This window comes from Exophiala mesophila (assembly GCF_000836275.1).
Source record: "Exophiala mesophila strain CBS 40295 unplaced genomic scaffold supercont1.4, whole genome shotgun sequence".
Taxonomy (NCBI): Eukaryota; Fungi; Ascomycota; class Eurotiomycetes; order Chaetothyriales; family Herpotrichiellaceae; genus Exophiala; species Exophiala mesophila.
Genome location: NW_015622507.1, coordinates 4,887,112 through 4,903,956, shown reverse-complemented (window position 1 = coordinate 4,903,956; position 16,845 = coordinate 4,887,112). Strand labels below are relative to the sequence as shown.

At 50.2% G+C, this 16,845-nt stretch overlaps 6 protein-coding genes across 9 annotated transcripts; 1 reads left to right on the top strand and 5 right to left on the bottom strand.

Moving 5' to 3' along the window:
- Positions 1 to 143: 143 nt before the first annotated feature.
- Positions 144 to 1,239, bottom strand: PV10_06795 (uncharacterized protein; the record flags this gene model as incomplete). The annotated part of the gene is made up of 4 exons (XM_016371627.1): positions 144 to 373; positions 421 to 567; positions 623 to 1,112; positions 1,159 to 1,239. 4 exons carry the CDS (start codon positions 1,237 to 1,239, stop codon positions 144 to 146), a joined length of 948 nt encoding a protein of 315 aa, XP_016223920.1.
- Positions 1,240 to 1,840: 601 nt separating this feature from the next.
- Positions 1,841 to 3,218, bottom strand: PV10_06794 (uncharacterized protein; the record flags this gene model as incomplete). Its single annotated transcript, XM_016371626.1, has 2 exons — positions 1,841 to 2,975; positions 3,028 to 3,218. The coding sequence occupies 2 exons, from the start codon at positions 3,216 to 3,218 to the stop codon at positions 1,841 to 1,843; spliced, it is 1,326 nt and encodes a 441-aa protein (XP_016223919.1).
- Positions 3,219 to 3,643: 425 nt separating this feature from the next.
- Positions 3,644 to 5,747, bottom strand: PV10_06793. Of its 2 annotated transcripts, XM_016371624.1 has the most exons (6): positions 5,367 to 5,747; positions 5,236 to 5,310; positions 5,050 to 5,180; positions 4,889 to 4,993; positions 3,720 to 4,825; positions 3,644 to 3,664 (listed from the first exon to the last, which is right to left on the bottom strand). In XM_016371624.1, the coding sequence occupies exons 1-5, from the start codon at positions 5,463 to 5,465 to the stop codon at positions 3,988 to 3,990; spliced, it is 1,248 nt and encodes a 415-aa protein (XP_016223917.1). In that variant the 5' UTR covers positions 5,466 to 5,747; the 3' UTR covers positions 3,644 to 3,664; positions 3,720 to 3,987. The 2 variants fall into 2 exon arrangements, with proteins under 2 accessions (XP_016223917.1, XP_016223918.1); XM_016371625.1 differs by having other exon boundaries at positions 5,236 to 5,747.
- A 415-nt stretch (positions 5,748 to 6,162) lies between these two features.
- Positions 6,163 to 9,284, bottom strand: PV10_06792 (uncharacterized protein). The gene is made up of 2 exons (XM_016371623.1): positions 8,876 to 9,284; positions 6,163 to 8,826 (listed from the first exon to the last, which is right to left on the bottom strand). Exons 1-2 carry the CDS (start codon positions 9,055 to 9,057, stop codon positions 7,251 to 7,253), a joined length of 1,758 nt encoding a protein of 585 aa, XP_016223916.1. The 5' UTR covers positions 9,058 to 9,284; the 3' UTR covers positions 6,163 to 7,250.
- Positions 9,285 to 12,734: 3,450 nt separating this feature from the next.
- On the top strand, positions 12,735 to 14,935 carry PV10_06791 (L-ascorbate oxidase; the record flags this gene model as incomplete). Its single annotated transcript, XM_016371622.1, has 5 exons — positions 12,735 to 13,125; positions 13,193 to 14,112; positions 14,177 to 14,440; positions 14,516 to 14,721; positions 14,793 to 14,935. Exons 1-5 carry the CDS (start codon positions 12,874 to 12,876, stop codon positions 14,933 to 14,935), a joined length of 1,785 nt encoding a protein of 594 aa, XP_016223915.1. The 5' UTR covers positions 12,735 to 12,873.
- PV10_06790 lies at positions 14,767 to 16,459 on the bottom strand. 3 transcript variants are annotated; one of them, XM_016371620.1, is made up of 4 exons: positions 16,248 to 16,459; positions 16,107 to 16,196; positions 15,433 to 15,960; positions 15,152 to 15,373 (listed from the first exon to the last, which is right to left on the bottom strand). In XM_016371620.1, the coding sequence occupies exons 2-4, from the start codon at positions 16,153 to 16,155 to the stop codon at positions 15,207 to 15,209; spliced, it is 744 nt and encodes a 247-aa protein (XP_016223913.1). In that variant the 5' UTR covers positions 16,156 to 16,196; positions 16,248 to 16,459; the 3' UTR covers positions 15,152 to 15,206. The 3 variants fall into 3 exon arrangements, with proteins under 3 accessions (XP_016223914.1, XP_016223913.1, XP_016223912.1); XM_016371621.1 differs by having other exon boundaries at positions 14,767 to 15,960; XM_016371619.1 differs by lacking the exon at positions 16,248 to 16,459 and having other exon boundaries at positions 16,107 to 16,241.
- Positions 16,460 to 16,845: the final 386 nt, after the last annotated feature.

Below are 16,845 nucleotides of genomic sequence, written 5' to 3'. Positions count from 1 at the left end.
TCGAGATTTCGAGATAGAATGCTGTGAATGTGGATTTTATGTTACATCTTCACATATACATACAGATTTCTCCCACAATCAAATTGTTGACCAATATGAGAGACCAATGGAATGCTGGATCCGGAATGTCGACTAATGGGACTTTATACCATCATGAAGGCATATACGAGTGCGATGATACCAACAGCTTTACTTGTTTGCCCGACTACAATCGCGCCAATCGCGCCATTGTCCGTCGCCGTAGCTGCTGCACCCGTCCCAGAGGCCGTTGTGGACCCTGATCCTGAGGTAGCAGTGGAGCCTCCAGCTGCAGCGCTGCACTCGGCTCTAGCATTGGTGAGCTGAGCCTGTGTACAATCACCGGAACAGTGTTCTAGAAATATTAGCCGGCAGCTGTCGGAAAAACCAATGTGAACGTACCTTCGTCACCATGACAGTGACAATCACACTCTTCCTCATGATCGTCGTGGTCATGATCGTCATGATCGTCATCGTCATCGTGGTCAGCCATGCACTCTGCACGAGCATCATCAAGTTGAGAGGGAGAACAGTTGCCTTCACAATGTTCTTCAAAATATTAGACAATCATGACCCAAATCAGGAAACACAGCTCAAAGCTTACCGTCGGCACCATGGCAGTGACAATCGCAAACCTCGTCTACTACTGGAAGGGTGGTCGAGTTGGAACAATAATAGTCGCGGTACGTGAGGTTGGATCCTGGTACCTGCACACCTTCGGCAGACTCAGCCAAGTATTGCACGGTAGCACATGCGGACAGATTGGTGTTTGTCGCAACATAGAGAAAGCCAATGGATCCTTCCGTCAGCGAGGGCAGAACTGTGTCAATGCACAGATTTCCGGATTCTGGCAAGGTGGCATTCTCGATCAATGTGACATTGAAATCGGCTGGACTCCTGATGAAGTCATCAAAGGCGTCGGTGTTGTTTGAAGTGAAGCTGGAGGTTGTAAAGAGAACAGTGACCGAGTCACCCGCATCTCCAGTGAGAGAAATGAAGGTATCATCCCCTAACCAAGGCCTTGCGTTCCCAGGGTCAGCTCCACCACAGAATTCACCGTCGTGTTGATCATCCTCATCAGTGTCCCATTGCCCCTGTCTTGGGTCAGTGAAAATCACCATTGGTCAAAGGTGAACTTACAAGAGGATAATTGATCTGGATCAAGTTATGTGCCACAACAGAAGAGGCGCAGAGGCCAACGGCCAACAGAGACGACAGCATGGTGGTAGTATGGTGATAATGATAAGACACAAAGTAGAAAAGAACCAAAGGTGGAAAAAGATTGAAAACGGTAAATAAATGTACAAGTCAATGCTGTGGCCTGCCTTGGCAATGGTGTGTTGGCGGCTGAACCAGATTCGGTAGAGGGGGAGGAGAGGAAGTGATCGGAAGTTGATCGCAAGTGGACCACAGGTTGGCAGCGGTTGGGAGCGAATCAAATCACAGTCATTGATCACTGCCATGGGCAGTTTCTTGGTGGATTGAGCGATTCCGCCAAAGAGGTTCGAGTTCCAAGACCAGCCGTAGTGCTTGATTCAAGGTGCTCACTTCACGCCTTGGCGAATGCGATATGGGCTGATCAGCGTTCGGCCAAGTCCGTTTGATCATCCGATGAATAAATGAGACCCGGGTGTCATTTGTGGCCAGTGTATAGTGGTCCAACGGTGCTGTAGCTTGGGAATTATCTTCCATGATTATGAAGGCAGTTGGACACCATCACTATTCATGGCTTATGCCGTAGTCATAACAGCAGGGCTCTTGCGTCTCTGCATCAAAATGGCATGATGCCTGACCTTGACGTCAGCGTTCGAACGGTCAATGTCTAAGTGAAGTCGCTGACGGGTTCCAGGTAGTCCGGACCGTCTCCATGTCTCGCGAGGACATTTTGGACAAAGCCCCATGTGCTGGTGATCTGGTCATTGGGTCCCAAGTCTTCGGAGATGATTGACAACCAATCGCCGGCAATGAATAGTGGTAGGCTTGGTAAGGCTTTCACGGTTTTCTCTGAGATATGATTGAATGGGGGGTCGAGTGTCGCCTTCAGATTTTCATGCTCCGAAATGTCTGCGACGGAGAGAGTTTTGATGCGATCCGAGAATGCAGATGATGATTTTGCCCGAGTTGATACGACCATTCGCCGCTGCACGGTACTCGATGCTCCAATCTTATCCACGAAAGAGCCGAGGATTTCGACGCGTTGGTTGTATGTCCCTTTGAGGACGGACAGTTGGGATAACACAGGGATGCCTCCGAAAATGACGACCTGAGCCAAGTGCGCCTCCGTGGGCGATTGCCTTGTCCAGCCTCTCAGACGACGTTCTATTGTTCCGACGTAACCCGGAGCACGGCTCAACTGACGGAGATGTTCGAGGACGAGGTTATAAAAATGGTAGGTCGAGATGAGCTGGGGAGGTGGGTAGGTGCGGATGAACTCTTCCACGCTTTGGGTACACTCGGGGCATTCCATTGCCCTCATTCTGGCGCTATTGGCATGATGAGGATGTTGGAAGACGAGCATCTTCCGATAATGCTCAAGGAAATGATACAGTGTCCAGGCTGGAGAGTGGAAGCGGCGAATCAATTTCCGGCGGTGGGGAGCAAACTCGTCGAACCGAGGGTAATTCGGCATCATGTAGACTTTGATCTGGGTAAAGGCGGCGATGATGACTATGAGTTTGTCGATCTGCGCCTTTCGTCGGAGCATCTGCAACAACCAAGTTTCATCTAAGCAGGGTTTTGGCTGAGGATACAGCCGTTGGCAGTAGTCGGAATCTTGCTGTGAGGAAGCTGCATGGGCAAAGACCGACCGGGTAATTGGCCCAACATTTGCCTTGATTATATTACGGATCGTACGACATGTCAGACGGAGAGCATAGTAGTCGTTGGGGGCCAGATAGCACATGATATGGGTCAGAATCTCATCTGGCAGAGCCAGCAAGACATCTCCTCGTTTTTGACTGAATAGATGATTAATATGGGAGGCGGAGAATTGGCCAATATGAGACTCACGCGAGGTCGTCCAAGTCACCGCCCAGACCTTTATAAGAGTTTGATCGCTTGGATCGACTGAGGAATAAAGACAGGCTTGCTATACTCGACTTTCTGGGGAAATCTACCAAGGAAGGGCGCCTTGAACTCTCACTACTCGAGCCTCCATTGTCGTTCCAGGTGCTCTGGCGACGGAGAATGCTAGGAGCCATGACTTCTGGTATCGCGACAGGCCAAAGAACGACAGCTGGTGGTTGAAAAGCAGCAGCAGCGTCGGAGGAATTGATATGCCGTCTTCAATTCAGGGCTCGAGCATCCTGGCAAAGGGACGGAAGGAAGCGTCGGAATGATGCGGGACTTGACTTGGCGACTCCGAGGTGGTGGGATTTCACATCTGAAGAGGTGGAGGGTATTGTTTTATCCCATGTAGGCATCAGTGGAGTAAACCGATATGTGATGGAGTATTAAAAGTGACTCGAGCAAAAGATCGGATAAGAAGCAACGAGTAAGAATGTGCATCTCTCTCGCTAACGCGCATTGGAGCCTTTAGGGTCTTCTGATACTCACTTCGTACGCTGACGTCGGCAACGAAGTGGAAGTGAATCCGGATGGAGGAGACACAACGGATGCGGGCCCGGGCCCGGGTACGGGGCAGATTCTATTTAAAGTCAGACGCCGCTGGACTAACCGTGAGAGGAAGGCAGGCCGCCTACTCGATGCCTGATAAACCCCCACGTTGGAAGCACCGAGGAGGAATGGGAATGCATTTTATGGGATCGTGGGATCGTTTGCTAAAGGATAAGGAACAAAGGATGAGTAGACACGTATCTATAGACCTGACAACTTTCCTTATCCAAAGGCGTGGCTTTTATTTCTCACCGACTCTTGATGTAAATGATTCGCCGCAAGACGGGATATATGAATAAATCTGCCGTCTATCCAACTCTAATCTACCAAATCGCAGGTGGCATGAGTCATCCGTTAATATTTCGGTCGGCTAGGCAAAGTCTTCATCTGGTCAAAAATGTCACCCTCGAGTCCCAGAAGAGCATAGATCCATCTCAGGATGATAAAGAAGCTGTCGGGCTCCCCCATGTGCTTCTTGCCCTTGACCATGCGGGCTTGCTTGGGCTGTCCATTCTCCAAGGCGACAAACATGTCATCGATGGGGAATATCTCGTCGTCGTTGCCATTGACGAGTAGCATGTTAGTACAAGGTTTGTCTAGTGTTCCATCGTTAAGTAGCGAGAATTTTCCGGCATCGAGGATAAAGGACTCGAGATCCGGGTAGCCAAACTTGTATGTCAGGGTGCCAGCGAGGTCAAAGGGGTACTCGAGCTTGTTGACGTTCTCCAACCACTCCCGATCAAACATGTGATGGGCACCACCGCCGAGACTGACGCTACCCAGGAGTCGGTCCTTGTGTGTATGTGCAACCCGAAGCGCATAATACCCACCGGTTGAGAAACCCCATATCACAATCTTCTTGTTGTCCACGGCTTTTTGTGTATCGATCCAGTCCAACACGCTGGACCACTGTCGGTCGGGGCTGGTGGGGTCTTGTCGTAGGGCAGGCGAGTCACCGGTCCCCGGGATCTCTGCAATCAAGGTCGCCACACCCTTCTGGGCCCATCCCTTCTGCCACACGGCGAGTTCGGTGCGATAGCCATCTAGTCCGGTAATGATGAGGACCAATGGAGCCGGCTTCTCGGGTGAGGCGTCCGCAGGGAGCTGGAAGTTGACAGGGACCACATCCCCTTCGCCGTCAATACCGTGTTTGTGAGGAATGAGGACTTCGTGGATGGGATGCTCCATTAGCCTATGACATGTCTCGTAAGTATGATGCACATGATTGTAGTCTTGGGTCGTGGCGGGCACATACGCAGCACCTTTGTAAAAGACCTCTTTTCCCAACTTCCAGGCCAGCTTCTGCTTTTCCGATCGGAATGTGGGAAAACGGGCGATACGGTAGACGGCTGAACTTCGACTGTATGGGGTGTCAGACAGGTTTGATAGTATTGAGAACTCGGGGAGGTCGCGCACAGGTAGTATTCAGAAGCCTTCTCGGTCTCGCCTGCCTTTTCGGCCTCCTCGGCGATGCTCTTCAACTCCTCGGCCTTGGGGAAGTAGTACTGGGCATATTCGTCCCAGTCGTATGGTTCTTTAAGTCCTGCCTGTGTGGGGTGTCAATTGACTGGAGGCGCATGCGCATGGAACGAGGCAGACTACCTTGATGATGGATTGCGCAACCGGCTCAAAATCTGTATAGGCGCCAAACATGAACGGGTAGACACCCATCTCGCACTAGTCGTTGAATCAGTCGGCCCATGATGAAAGCGGGAGAACGGGTTCCCACGCACTGGCTTTTTCCACTTGGTCTCCCATAATTGTTGATAGGAGTGGTGGTGGACCGCTGTCTTGGTGATGGCGTCCTTGATATAGTACTTTGAGCTTGCCATGGTGATTGTGAGATGAGAACTGGCAAAATTATGAAGATACAGAGGGTGTCAAGAGAGCAATAAGGAAGAGGAAGAGGACGATTGCGGTGCAAATACACGTGCTTGCTATGAAATCCAAAAGCTAAGGGACGATTGAATGGAAAGATCGGTGAGGCTGGTCAAGCCTGCGCGCCAAACCATTGTTGTTCCCTCCTTCAGATCTCAGTCCCTACTACGGAGCTCCGTACTTGCTCCGTAGGTAAGTGCGTTCAGGGGCAACGAACGAGGGCTTGGGCTCTGGGGGGGGCCGACGGGGTTTGAGAACGTGGGGCCGAAGGGCGCCGTGGCTTGGTTTTGTACTTGGGTATCTTACCTACCTACCTACCTAGGCACCTAACCACCCAACAAACTCATGTTTAGGGTCCAAAGCGCCCCTCAGCCCCCCCTTCTTCCGCTCCCTCGTCCTGATCTGATGCTCCGCGACCCCTATCAAACCTGCTGCTTAAAGAAGACCGCTTGAGAAGTGCTGTGCAAGAAGGGACCCGGAGTCACAGTCACACCCTACAATAGATGGCAGGACTTGTTCTCGCTCACACACATAATGATGGTGACTTACAGTGATGACGAAACGAGTCACTGATGTGGGAAAGACATCCTGGAATTCTCTCGTCATAATGCTTATCACGTGGTGAGGGTGGTGCAGCATGACGCCAGTTTGCTAAGAATAAACAGAGAAGGGGCCAAACGAGCCCCTCGGCCTTCTTAGGGTGACACCCCCCTCCTAATAATAATAATAAAAATAATCATCATCAAGCACCGATCTTAGAGGCACTTGGGTTGTCCGCTGTCACAACCAGCCAACCAAGGCCCGAGAAGTGGTTGTCTCCAGGGTCACAGAGCCAAACAAAGTTAGGGCCGGAACTCTAGCTGCCTCCGATTCCGGTTTGCGAGCCATACTCCAACCCTCCACCAATGGGTACTGTCCAGACTGAATGACATCCTTGAACCCAGCGAGTAGTACAGATGGTTGTGTGTTCCTGTGCCTCGATCATAAGTACTTTTAGTTCACGCTGCTCACGTACTCGTAAGTAAGCAGGGATCGTAGGCGCTGGATTCTCGCGTGCAACACTGACTTGACCGTCTGGAGGCTCCCCCGGAGGTATCAAGTCGGGTTCCGGTGGGGACTCAAGTGGCTCCAGATTCTTCCTGAGGTCAAAACGACCGTGCCAGATGTGGCTCTTCCATGGCTGCCTGGCTGATACGATATTTGCCATGCACTTTTACCATGGATTGCATACTCCGTAATCTTCATCTTCTCTCTGGTAGCATGTGTCCAATCACAGATGCACCATTTGTCGCAAACCTGGGTAACCAGCCAAATGAACTGCGCCGCTTGGCTCTGACCGGGGGGCTTTCTGAAATGAAGAGAAAACACGGGAGGTTCCTGCGGCTAACAATCCATCCTGATCGTGTCTCATCCTTTCCGCGCACATTCCTCTATACGCCACGCTTGGGCTCACAGTCTCCTGTTGTGATCAGGACAGATGGCAAATTTGTTGCCGGAGCGGGAGGGCTATTCCGCTTGTCTCAAATACCAATAGATAGCAAGGTAGCGTGAGTTCCCACTGTGAGACCATCACTGGCAATGTCGGTCTTCATCCTTCCATCTGGGAAGTTGCAATGGCGACCCGCTGCTCTGCACCAATGATGAACTTGCTCGTCACTTGGATCCTCATCATATCCAGGCAACTGCTCTCACTGAGTTTGGTGGTCGATACTTAGGTGATCCACGCCCTTCTCCTTGCTTCAGGCCTGTAACCGAGTTGGACTGGATCTCGATGTCCAGATATATTTGGCCGCATTGCCCCCTCGGCCTAATCGGTACACCATGGGAGGGATGGCCGAGTCACTAGTCGACTCGCCTTTCTGAATGGTTTTCAGGTGCATGACGGCTCGTGCGGTGAACGGATGTTCAGGGCCAAACGAGTCTCGACAGATGTTGACGACATGCTGCATCGTCTCATTGGCTTCCTCACGTCGACCCAAATTGTTGAAAATCTCAGCCATCGCTCGGAGGCATCGCACATAGATTTCTCGCTCTTCGGCGCGAGCAAGGGGCTCGGCTCGTTCCAAGGCAGTCTTAATCGACTGAAGAGCCTCTTTGTATTGACCTAGGTGGAAATATGCTTCGGATGTCGAACGCAGCGCATAACAAACCTCGTAACACTGTTTTCCCATTGTGGTTTCGAACGCATCAACCAACTGTTGGAATCGCACAGCGGCTTCTGCATACCATTTCCGGTTCATGAGGCCAGTTGCAAATGTCTGCAGCAGGGCAATTGTCTCAGGGTGGAAGTATCCAATGCTATCCTGGAAAAAGTCCAGCAGCCTTCTCATGGCAGATTCAGCTAGCCACGCCCGTGAAATCGTCGCCTCGCTCATGTACTTGGCCACTAGATATATGGGGTGTTGGTCGGACTCAAATACGGCCTTGGCAAGATCGGCCAAATGCTGCAATAGCATCAGAAGTGGCTCTTCGTACCCCGTGCCATCATGTCGGATGATCAGGTCCAAGATGTAGATCATGAACCCGACGTGATCGTCCTTGAGCAGTCCTTCGACAAGTGCGAAGGCCTTGTAGAAGTTTTCAAATGCAGCCTCCTTCTGCTCGTTCCACAGAAACGAGTAGCCGTGATACATGGAATAGTAAAACCGATCGGCCACCGCGTCATCGGATGTGGCTGTCCAAGTTCCCGTGGTGTTGCTAACAGAAACGTTCCGCGTTTCAAACAGCCTAATGTAATGTTGTTGGAGGTTACTAAAAACAACATCGAGGTAACGCTGGTCGGACGGTGATGCATTAGACGGCGCGACAAAAGACTCGACAGACAGATGTCGGAACGGCATCAGCGGGGAAATGTTGACAAGACCAAGCGCCGCCTGTAATGAATGAAGACATTGGTCAGCGACATCGGTCGGTGTCAGAGACAGGGCTAGTTTGGCAGTTCCCGGATCGGCCATAGTCAACGGACTTCGAGTCATATCCTCATCGAAGGTCACGGGGAGCTCAGAATCGAGATCGTCTCCGTTGGACGAGACCGGAGTAGCTGCTTCGGCGTCGACGTCGGCATCATCAGGAGAAGACAATTCTCCGGGTAGGTCCCCGCTTGGTTCGAGAAGGCTTGCAGGATCTTTGATTCCTTTGCGGTTAAAATAGTGTAGCGCGTCAGCGAGTGTGACCTGTCTTCCTCTTACCAGAAAGACTTTGTCCTTGTCGTCGCCTTTCTGTTGGAGTCCCCGTCGAACTAGATCGAGCATCTCATGCTCTTTCTTCTTCTTGTCCAAACCCCATGTATGCAAGCGGCTTTTGTACATCCGCTCACTTTCATTCAGTTAGTCACGCCGCAAAAAGCCAGCCGCAATTCACTTACGTTGGAGCAAAGTCGAATTCTCGTTTGAGATGGTCGGCAACATCCTTGAGAGTCCGACCTTCTTCGAAATACAACTGTGTGATCAAAGGACGATGCCTCCGCCATTCCTCACTCGTATAAGAATTGGACGAACGCTTCGGGGGTTTACCTTTGCGGTCAACCCCGGTGTCAGTAGTGGCCATGGCCGGGGATTATGGCCCAGACGAGTTGGAATTATCTAGAGCAACATGATTGATCGTGCACCGTCCGCGATGTCAGGCCAGGAATGTCAAGAAATCGGGAGATTGTACAACTTTCCCCGCAAAGCCTGGCCAAGCAAAACTACTCGATGCGCGATCGTTGGAAATCGGAATTCAAGATGGTGTAAGATAGTGTGAGACGGTGCCAGATTGACCTGTCAGGAATGCTGACACAACAAACGGTCAGGATATAGAGATGATGCGTCGGTCGGTCATTCGAATATTGTACTTTTGTCGGGAGGGGAGAGTCGAAGAAAGAATCCGGAGTTCAAGATGAATCGATCTTACACAGCTGAATGGCTTGAAGTCGACTCCAGGCTTGGCTTCATTTAGGCTTCACTTGAGAATTTTGGGAGGATTCGAGCTGCTGCTCGATGGACGAATGGGCGAGTCAGACTGTCAACAGGAACTCGGCAGATGGCAAACGGTGGTGGAGACGAAGCAAAAGGCCCGAGGATAGGCAGGACTGTGTCCGGGGGAGGGTGGCATTGCCTCTGAATTGACATTTTGACTGCTAGCGAAGAGAGGCTCAGTTAGGAAAGCCTACGCCTATTCCCAGGGCTCGCGGAGCAAAGCGCCTAAGCGTGGACATTGTACAGTATGCATTGGCGGTACCGAGTGGAGACTCCGACAAGGGGGCCGAGGGCCCAAAGGCCATAGCCAAATAACTATTCGTAATGCCTCGCTTCCAGGGATCTCTAGCTTGACACCTTCTACAGTGGCTCTGGCGTGGCAAGCTTCCAGGGGGCCACTGGCATGGACACTACCTAGGTAGGTATGTATGAGTACTGAAAGCAAAAGTCCAAGCTCCCAGTCCCTCACAAGCCCCACCAGCATCACCAGCATCACCACCTCCCTCCATTCTAATCGTCTAATAGGGTTTGTGCTCTTACTTTTAGATGACCATCAATCTTTCCCTACTTTAGAAGCTACTCCGGACTGGGTCGAGACACTACTGTACTGATGAGCTGAAACCTCCAGGATTGCTCTCAAAAGTACTGCTTGGGATCCAGTTGTTAGCCTCTGTGTAATTTGCCAGGCTGTTAGCTCCCTCACTCTTCATCAGTCGGCTGCAAAATTACCCTCGAGTCGCTTTTAAGGGGTCAAGTCATGGCCATTATAAACCTGACTACCCTCAGACTTTCTGTTTGATCAAATGCGGTATGCGGTTCACGGTTCACGGTTGCCTCATGCATCCTTCCTCGCCGTGTTTTAAGCCGAACCTTTGTACTCGACTGGCCACCTACGTAATCGTGGGCGTCAATCCTCCATGGACAGAATCAAATGAGTCATTCTAGAACCCTGCCTCGCGCCTCGCCCTGAGGAGAAGAGGCGCTCTAAGTAGCCTATGCACTTGCACGAGTCGACAGGTGGCTTCCACGAGCCAGAACATAGGTAATTTAAATCAATTCGCCATGTGTCTACTTAGCCCGAGAACCCACCGTGCTCCAAGTTTGTTGTCGTCGGTGTGGCAGTGCATCTTCCTGCTCCGGTGGAGAGGCTGCTAGTGGTTCATCCACTAAAGTACTGTCTCTGACAGACATCAAGCAATAATGACCTCGATACGTGGTCAATACTAGACCCAGACAGTGACACGCACTTCCTCAAATTAAAGCAACCTACGGAAATGCTCTCTGATATCCGCTGCGACTGGAACTACCTGAGAAGGACTGAGAAGGGTAGAGCTATGAATTCGAGTCCCCTTCAGCCTTTATCAGCTGTCATGGGCACTTGTTTTGCGCTTGATCTGCCCCCACCACTTCTATTACTCATGTGGCGCCTTCACTCGTGTCCGTCAAGTCTGTACCTAGTCAATGTTGAGAGAAGAAGAATAGCTTGGCACCACACAAGGACCACAAGGCTAACTTGGCCTAGTGAACCTTTCTTGGAGCATCCGAAAAACAACCCTCTTCATCAAAGACAATTTGCTCTTAGTTCACGTCTTGTCGCTGGATTTGCGTTCAATCCCTCACTTATTGCTTGTTCCCAGGTACTGTCTCGTTTAATGACAATCCGGGGTCCGCGTCAATATACGCAGCTCCCATTAGTTACGCAAGCCACTCGCTAGGAGGACCGTCTTTGATTCAGGGGCCACAATTTCTTGTCTTGGTGTCTCCGGCTTGATACCTAGTATCTCTGAGGTTCAGTCGCAATACACCTTCAAGGCCATAGCACCGGGCTTTTTTTTTATGTCCATACCAGTGCTCTATAAGCCTGGTGTGTTGGGCCCAAAACACGACAGTGATTTCTTACTTCATTCTCCTAGACGGTAAGTTTGGACTACATTTAGAGGTCAAATCTCCAACATCGATCTTGTCGCCGTCAGTGCGTCTGATTTCAGTCAAGTTCAATTATGACACTGCCTCATTGATCTTGTCTAAACTCAGACAAGATCACCTTCATAACCACACTTGATCAGACTCAAGCCACATTACAGTATCTATATCGCCATCTCAATTAAATAATATATGGGCTTCGAGTACCTTTGAAATACATTTGCATGTATATAGCCCTCAAAGTTACCAGCATTCCTTAAGGATAAGTACAATTCTTCGTCAAGAAATATCGAAACGGAATAGAGTCACCAATTCCACGCTTGGGACTTATCAATGGTCTATACTGTAAGACGTGATTGTGGGACGGTAGAGTACTGCACCTCGAGACACGGCCTCAATTGGAGACTGACGAGGTACTTATTACGGTGCCGTCGATAGCCCTGGCATACATTACGACTAAGTATTGCCATGTTGGCACCGTTTGTTAAATTGCTCGAATTTCAAAAATTGATGGCGTTGGCAGGATTAATTTTTAGAACATGCGATGTCGTGGCGAGATTACAGGAAAAGATGCAAAAAGCCGTTCGCATTGTAACTCAACATTTGTGTAACAGCATGGAGTTGTGAGAACTCTTGAACAATCGAACCTATCAATGGGAAATACTTCTCAATTCGGAACGTGATCTAAGTAGTCGATGTCGAAATCGTTGAAGGAAGTCATCGTACCTGGAGTAACAGAGCACCGTTGCCAACCGTGACATCGCAGGGTTTGGCAGATCATTTTCTCTCCTGTGTAGCAAGCACGGTGGCATTGACAGAAGAAGAAAATATTGAATCAAAAATCCAGGTCATATGCAGGTGATAGTAGCTCTCTCGGCTGAAATTCACAAACCTGGCTTCAATGGCCAGCTTGTGGTCAGAGTTTCGATTCAACACAATTCTGAAACCTTGATTGGGCGGACCTCCGGCTGGAGTTCTCGCCACTTTTGAGGTAAGGTGCGATTGCTATGGAATACCATCCACATCAGGTCATACTCACACGACAGTTTCGAATGTCGGGGCATCTCAAATAGCATTGACTGTTAAGATGCAGAGGATCACCCGGATGAGTCTCCCAGCTAGATCGATCGACCAATCCAATGTGGTCATAAGCTGATTCCTAAGATCCATGTGCGCCGTGCTTCCCCACCCCGAATCTGTGCCGTCATCTTACATTAGGTCACCTATTGGAATGCCTAAAATGGGTGGCCGTAAAAGCTTCGATCAGCATTCATAACATGGCACGGCAACCTTGATCAACCTCTCCGAGACCTCCTTAGGTTATTATACAAGGCTGTAGCCGTAGGCCATTTTCTGCTGGAAGCAATTCCATCTCGTTTGAATGGATTGGGTACAGTCTCAGGCCTGAGCACCTGGTCAGGATTGGTGTTAAATTCACCGTGACTTTTGTGGCACTTACTTTCGCTCTTTCAAAACGTTCAACATGAAACTTGCCTTGTATTTGCTGCACATCCTACTCTATCTTCATGCACAGCTCGTGTCTGGAAGAACGAGTGACTCGGCAGCACCAGACTATGTTCTCGTTGCGACAGCTCAGGACCTCATCATCAACTGTCAGATGAGGTATTCTGTCGTACTGAATGGAACTTCTCCTGGACCCCTGTTGCACATGAAAGAAGGGCAAAGCACCTGGATCAGAGTGTTCAATCATATAAAGGATGAGAATGTGACCGTGGTATGTCCCAGCCTTCAATTGCTCTATTTACCCTTCAAGAGCGACAGCTGACTGATTTGTCTGGAAGCATTGGCATGGACTGAGCCAAAGAACTTCACCTTTCTCAGACGGCACTCCTCTTGTTTCTCAATGGCCCATCGCACCTAACAATTTCTTTGACTATATTGTCACTCCTCAGGTCGGTGATGCTGGATCATACTTCTATCATTCTCATGTTGGATTTCAAGCCAACACAGCCCAAGGAGTTATCATCGTCCAAGACCAAGATGAGCCCCCTTATCATTACGACGAAGATCTTCCATTGTTCATCCAAGACTATTTCCCCAAAAATGATTCAGCAATCCAAGCTGGGTTGCTAGCAAACCCATTCAAGTGGTCAGGAGAAGCAGAGTCGATCCAAATCAACGGCTTTTCGGGAAACTCATCCTTCAAGAACGCTTCTGACGCAACATGTACACCCCTCATAATTCCATTATCCCCAGGAAGCATTTATCGTCTGCGATTCATTAGCGGGACATCACTCTCGTTGGTTACGTTGGGGATCGAGGATCACGATAACCTCACCATTATAGAGGCCGATGGGGAATATACTATGCCTTGGGAAACGGACCATCTTCAACTTGGGAGCGGACAGCGCTTCAGCGTCCTGATTCAGGCTAAGTCGATCGACGAGTTACGGAAAGCTAACAAAACCATGTTCTGGCTTCGGTATGAAAATCGAGACAGACCGGCAAATACCTCCGGCTACGCCTTGCTTCAGTACAAAGTCGATGACATGTCGTTACCAGAAGAGCTACCAGATGAACCACCTGTACATCTTCCGAGCAATGTCACGGCCTGGGGCGAGTACTCTCTCGAAGCACTCGCGCTGGCCGAACCTTTTCCCACTCTAGACGAAGTCACGAGAACAGTCACCATCACAATGAGACAGGTGATTCGAGAAGGTGCTTACACCAACAAAACTATCAACGGTACATTAGAATGGGCGTGAGTATCAGCAGCTCCAACGTCGACTGAAGGAGATTAGGCTGACAGCAACTTGGCGTCACAGTCAGGACGACCTCGTTTGGCAGACCGAATCGCGCGAAACCAACAACAGTCTTCCATACCTGATTCAGATCTATCTTACAGGCCAAGTGCCAAACTATACAGCGGCGCTCGAGAACGGGGGTTGGGATCCGTACAGCCACGCCTTCCCCGCGCTTCCTGGAGAGGTGCTAGACATTGTCTGGGAGAGCAATTCCGGACCAACAGGAGGATGGGACTTTCACCCAATGCACGCTCATGGAAAACACTATTTTGACCTCGGATCTGGGTAGGTCGCGGCTCAAAGGAGCCTGGATCTTGTGGAAAGCCCTTGCTAACTAGACTCGTGATTCTGACGTACCAGCAACGGCACGTACAATGCAACGGAAAACGAGAAACACTTTGAAGACTATACTCCCGCCCGTCGAGACACGACACTGCTTCACAGGTACGCAGTGTCGGGGGAGCCGGAACAGACCGCTGGATGGCGAGCATGGCGGATTAGAGTGACCGAGGACGATGTGGGAGCCTGGATGTTGCATTGTCATATCTTGCAACACATGACTATGGGTCTGTACACACCTTGCTCGAATTTGAGTCGCTATGCCCTTGGATTCACATGCTAACGCCTCGATTCCTAGGTATGCAAACTGTGTGGGTATTTGGAAATGCGAGTTCGATCTTGGCCAAGTTTCCTAACCCGCCTTTTGTTAACGGATATCTAAACTTTGGTGGCGATGCATATGGCAATGACACATATGATCCCATGAACAATCATTTATAGTGCTTGGTGGCGAAACACCTGCACAGCCTAAATACCTGGCTTAGGATACTTAACTCCCACTATGCACGCAATACAAGACAGCCAACGAAACTGTATCTTCATTTCATTCACTGTTAATGCACCTTCACCCCGATCTCCTTCAAGTAACAAGACATTCTTTGTTAGTCAACAGACACACGCAAAACCTTGCGGATGGTTGCGCTTGTTGTCTTACCTCGTTCGAAATGAAGCACGCCGTAGCTCGAAATCCCTTTTGATATACATTCCCCTGTCAAGCAGACCCTGGAAAACTCATGCCGACTAGGACTGCCCTCTCGTTGATGCTGCTGTGGGCATAAGAGAGGCCGCAGACGCCACCAGGCTCCAGCATCAGCTCCAGTTTGGTGTCCATTGGCAGTCCAAGCCACCTTTTGACGAAAAAGCGAAGAATATGGCCATCTCAATAGAAGTAAGGCATCGATCAAACAGACATATGTCGAAGTAATAAATGCACTTACGAGCGACGATCAAAATATCTCCCTTCCCTTTCGTATCTCCATCTAACACATTGGCGTTGCTGCGCAAGACCTCGCCTTGGAGAGACACGATCTGGTCTATGAGCTGATCCAACCTTTTCGCGACTTGATCGGGTAGCTCACCCCCTGGCCCCTCGGTGCCGTCGCGACCGATATCCCAGGGAGTGTCGCGATCCAGGCCCCTCTGGTGCCTCAAGGCGCGGATCTCATGCGTTTTGAGCCCCTCGTAGTCGCCGTATCCGAACTCGGCGATTTGCTCTGTTGTCTGAACCGTGGATTCGAATACTTCTCGCGTCTCCTCATCGGTGATTCGCTCAATCAATAGTTCTAGTGTGTGTTGGGCCCGACGGCGTGGACTAGCAAATGTGGCCACGATGTTGCGTGGGTCGATCAGTCGGTTAAAGCCAAAGACCACGGATGCCGTTTGTCGTATTCGCTCTTGGCCTAGTTCCAGCAGCGGGAGATCCGTTATCCCTGTGTACCGCCCGTTCTGTGACCATTCAGTCTCGCCTAGAAGTCCAGGAAACAGACGGTTAGCAGTGAATTTCCAGCCCGAGGGTGGAAAGACGTCATGATCGGCGCATTTCAAATGAGACTGGCCCAATCATGTGTGTTTGGGGGTTAAGAGGATGACAGTTTTTCTGCTTATTGCTTACCGTGGCGAATGAGAAATACACGAGGAGTCTTTGCATCTTTGGCTGACATGGTGGGCAGATGAGTGAGTCCTTTTGACTGGCCCGGCCCGCCTAGTGTGGATGTGAGAATCGAGGTTTGACACTTCATCAGGCAGAACCCACAGGTTTTGAAGAAAGTTGTGGGATCTTCAGCAAGTAAATCAAACACCCTAGGTAATGGGATGAGACCAAGGTCGCATTCCGAGATGGGTCACTTTGCTGCGCAAGCGGGTGATTACAAATTGTGCCACACAATTCTGACTGCTTCTCTCTCTATCTTGTGGGTGAAAATGTAACTTTTGTTATCAAACAAGACTGCTCATCCAACACTTCTGTTGTTGTTGAGATTACTGATATGATCAAGTGCGCCAGTGCAAATGATGCACCGTAACTCATTCAGCGGACCGACGATGCCGAATATGCAGCTTCGTCTTAGCCGGCACGTGCTTGGCCTCCGTTTAGTTGAATACTAGTTCTGGTTGGCTACATGAATAGATGAGTCACCGCTGGACCGATGCACGTTGCGGATCGGAGAGTGTTGGACCGTAACCATGGTTTGTCGACCAAGATTCTGGTGATTCAGCGCCTATATTCGCCAATGTGAATGTTTTCTCACTGTCCAGTAGCCTCAGTGAAGAAGCAGCAGCATTCTACTTGGCTCAGCCAATTTCGATCCTGGACCCGACGAACAGTGGGTTCGCACTGGTTGAGACACACATCA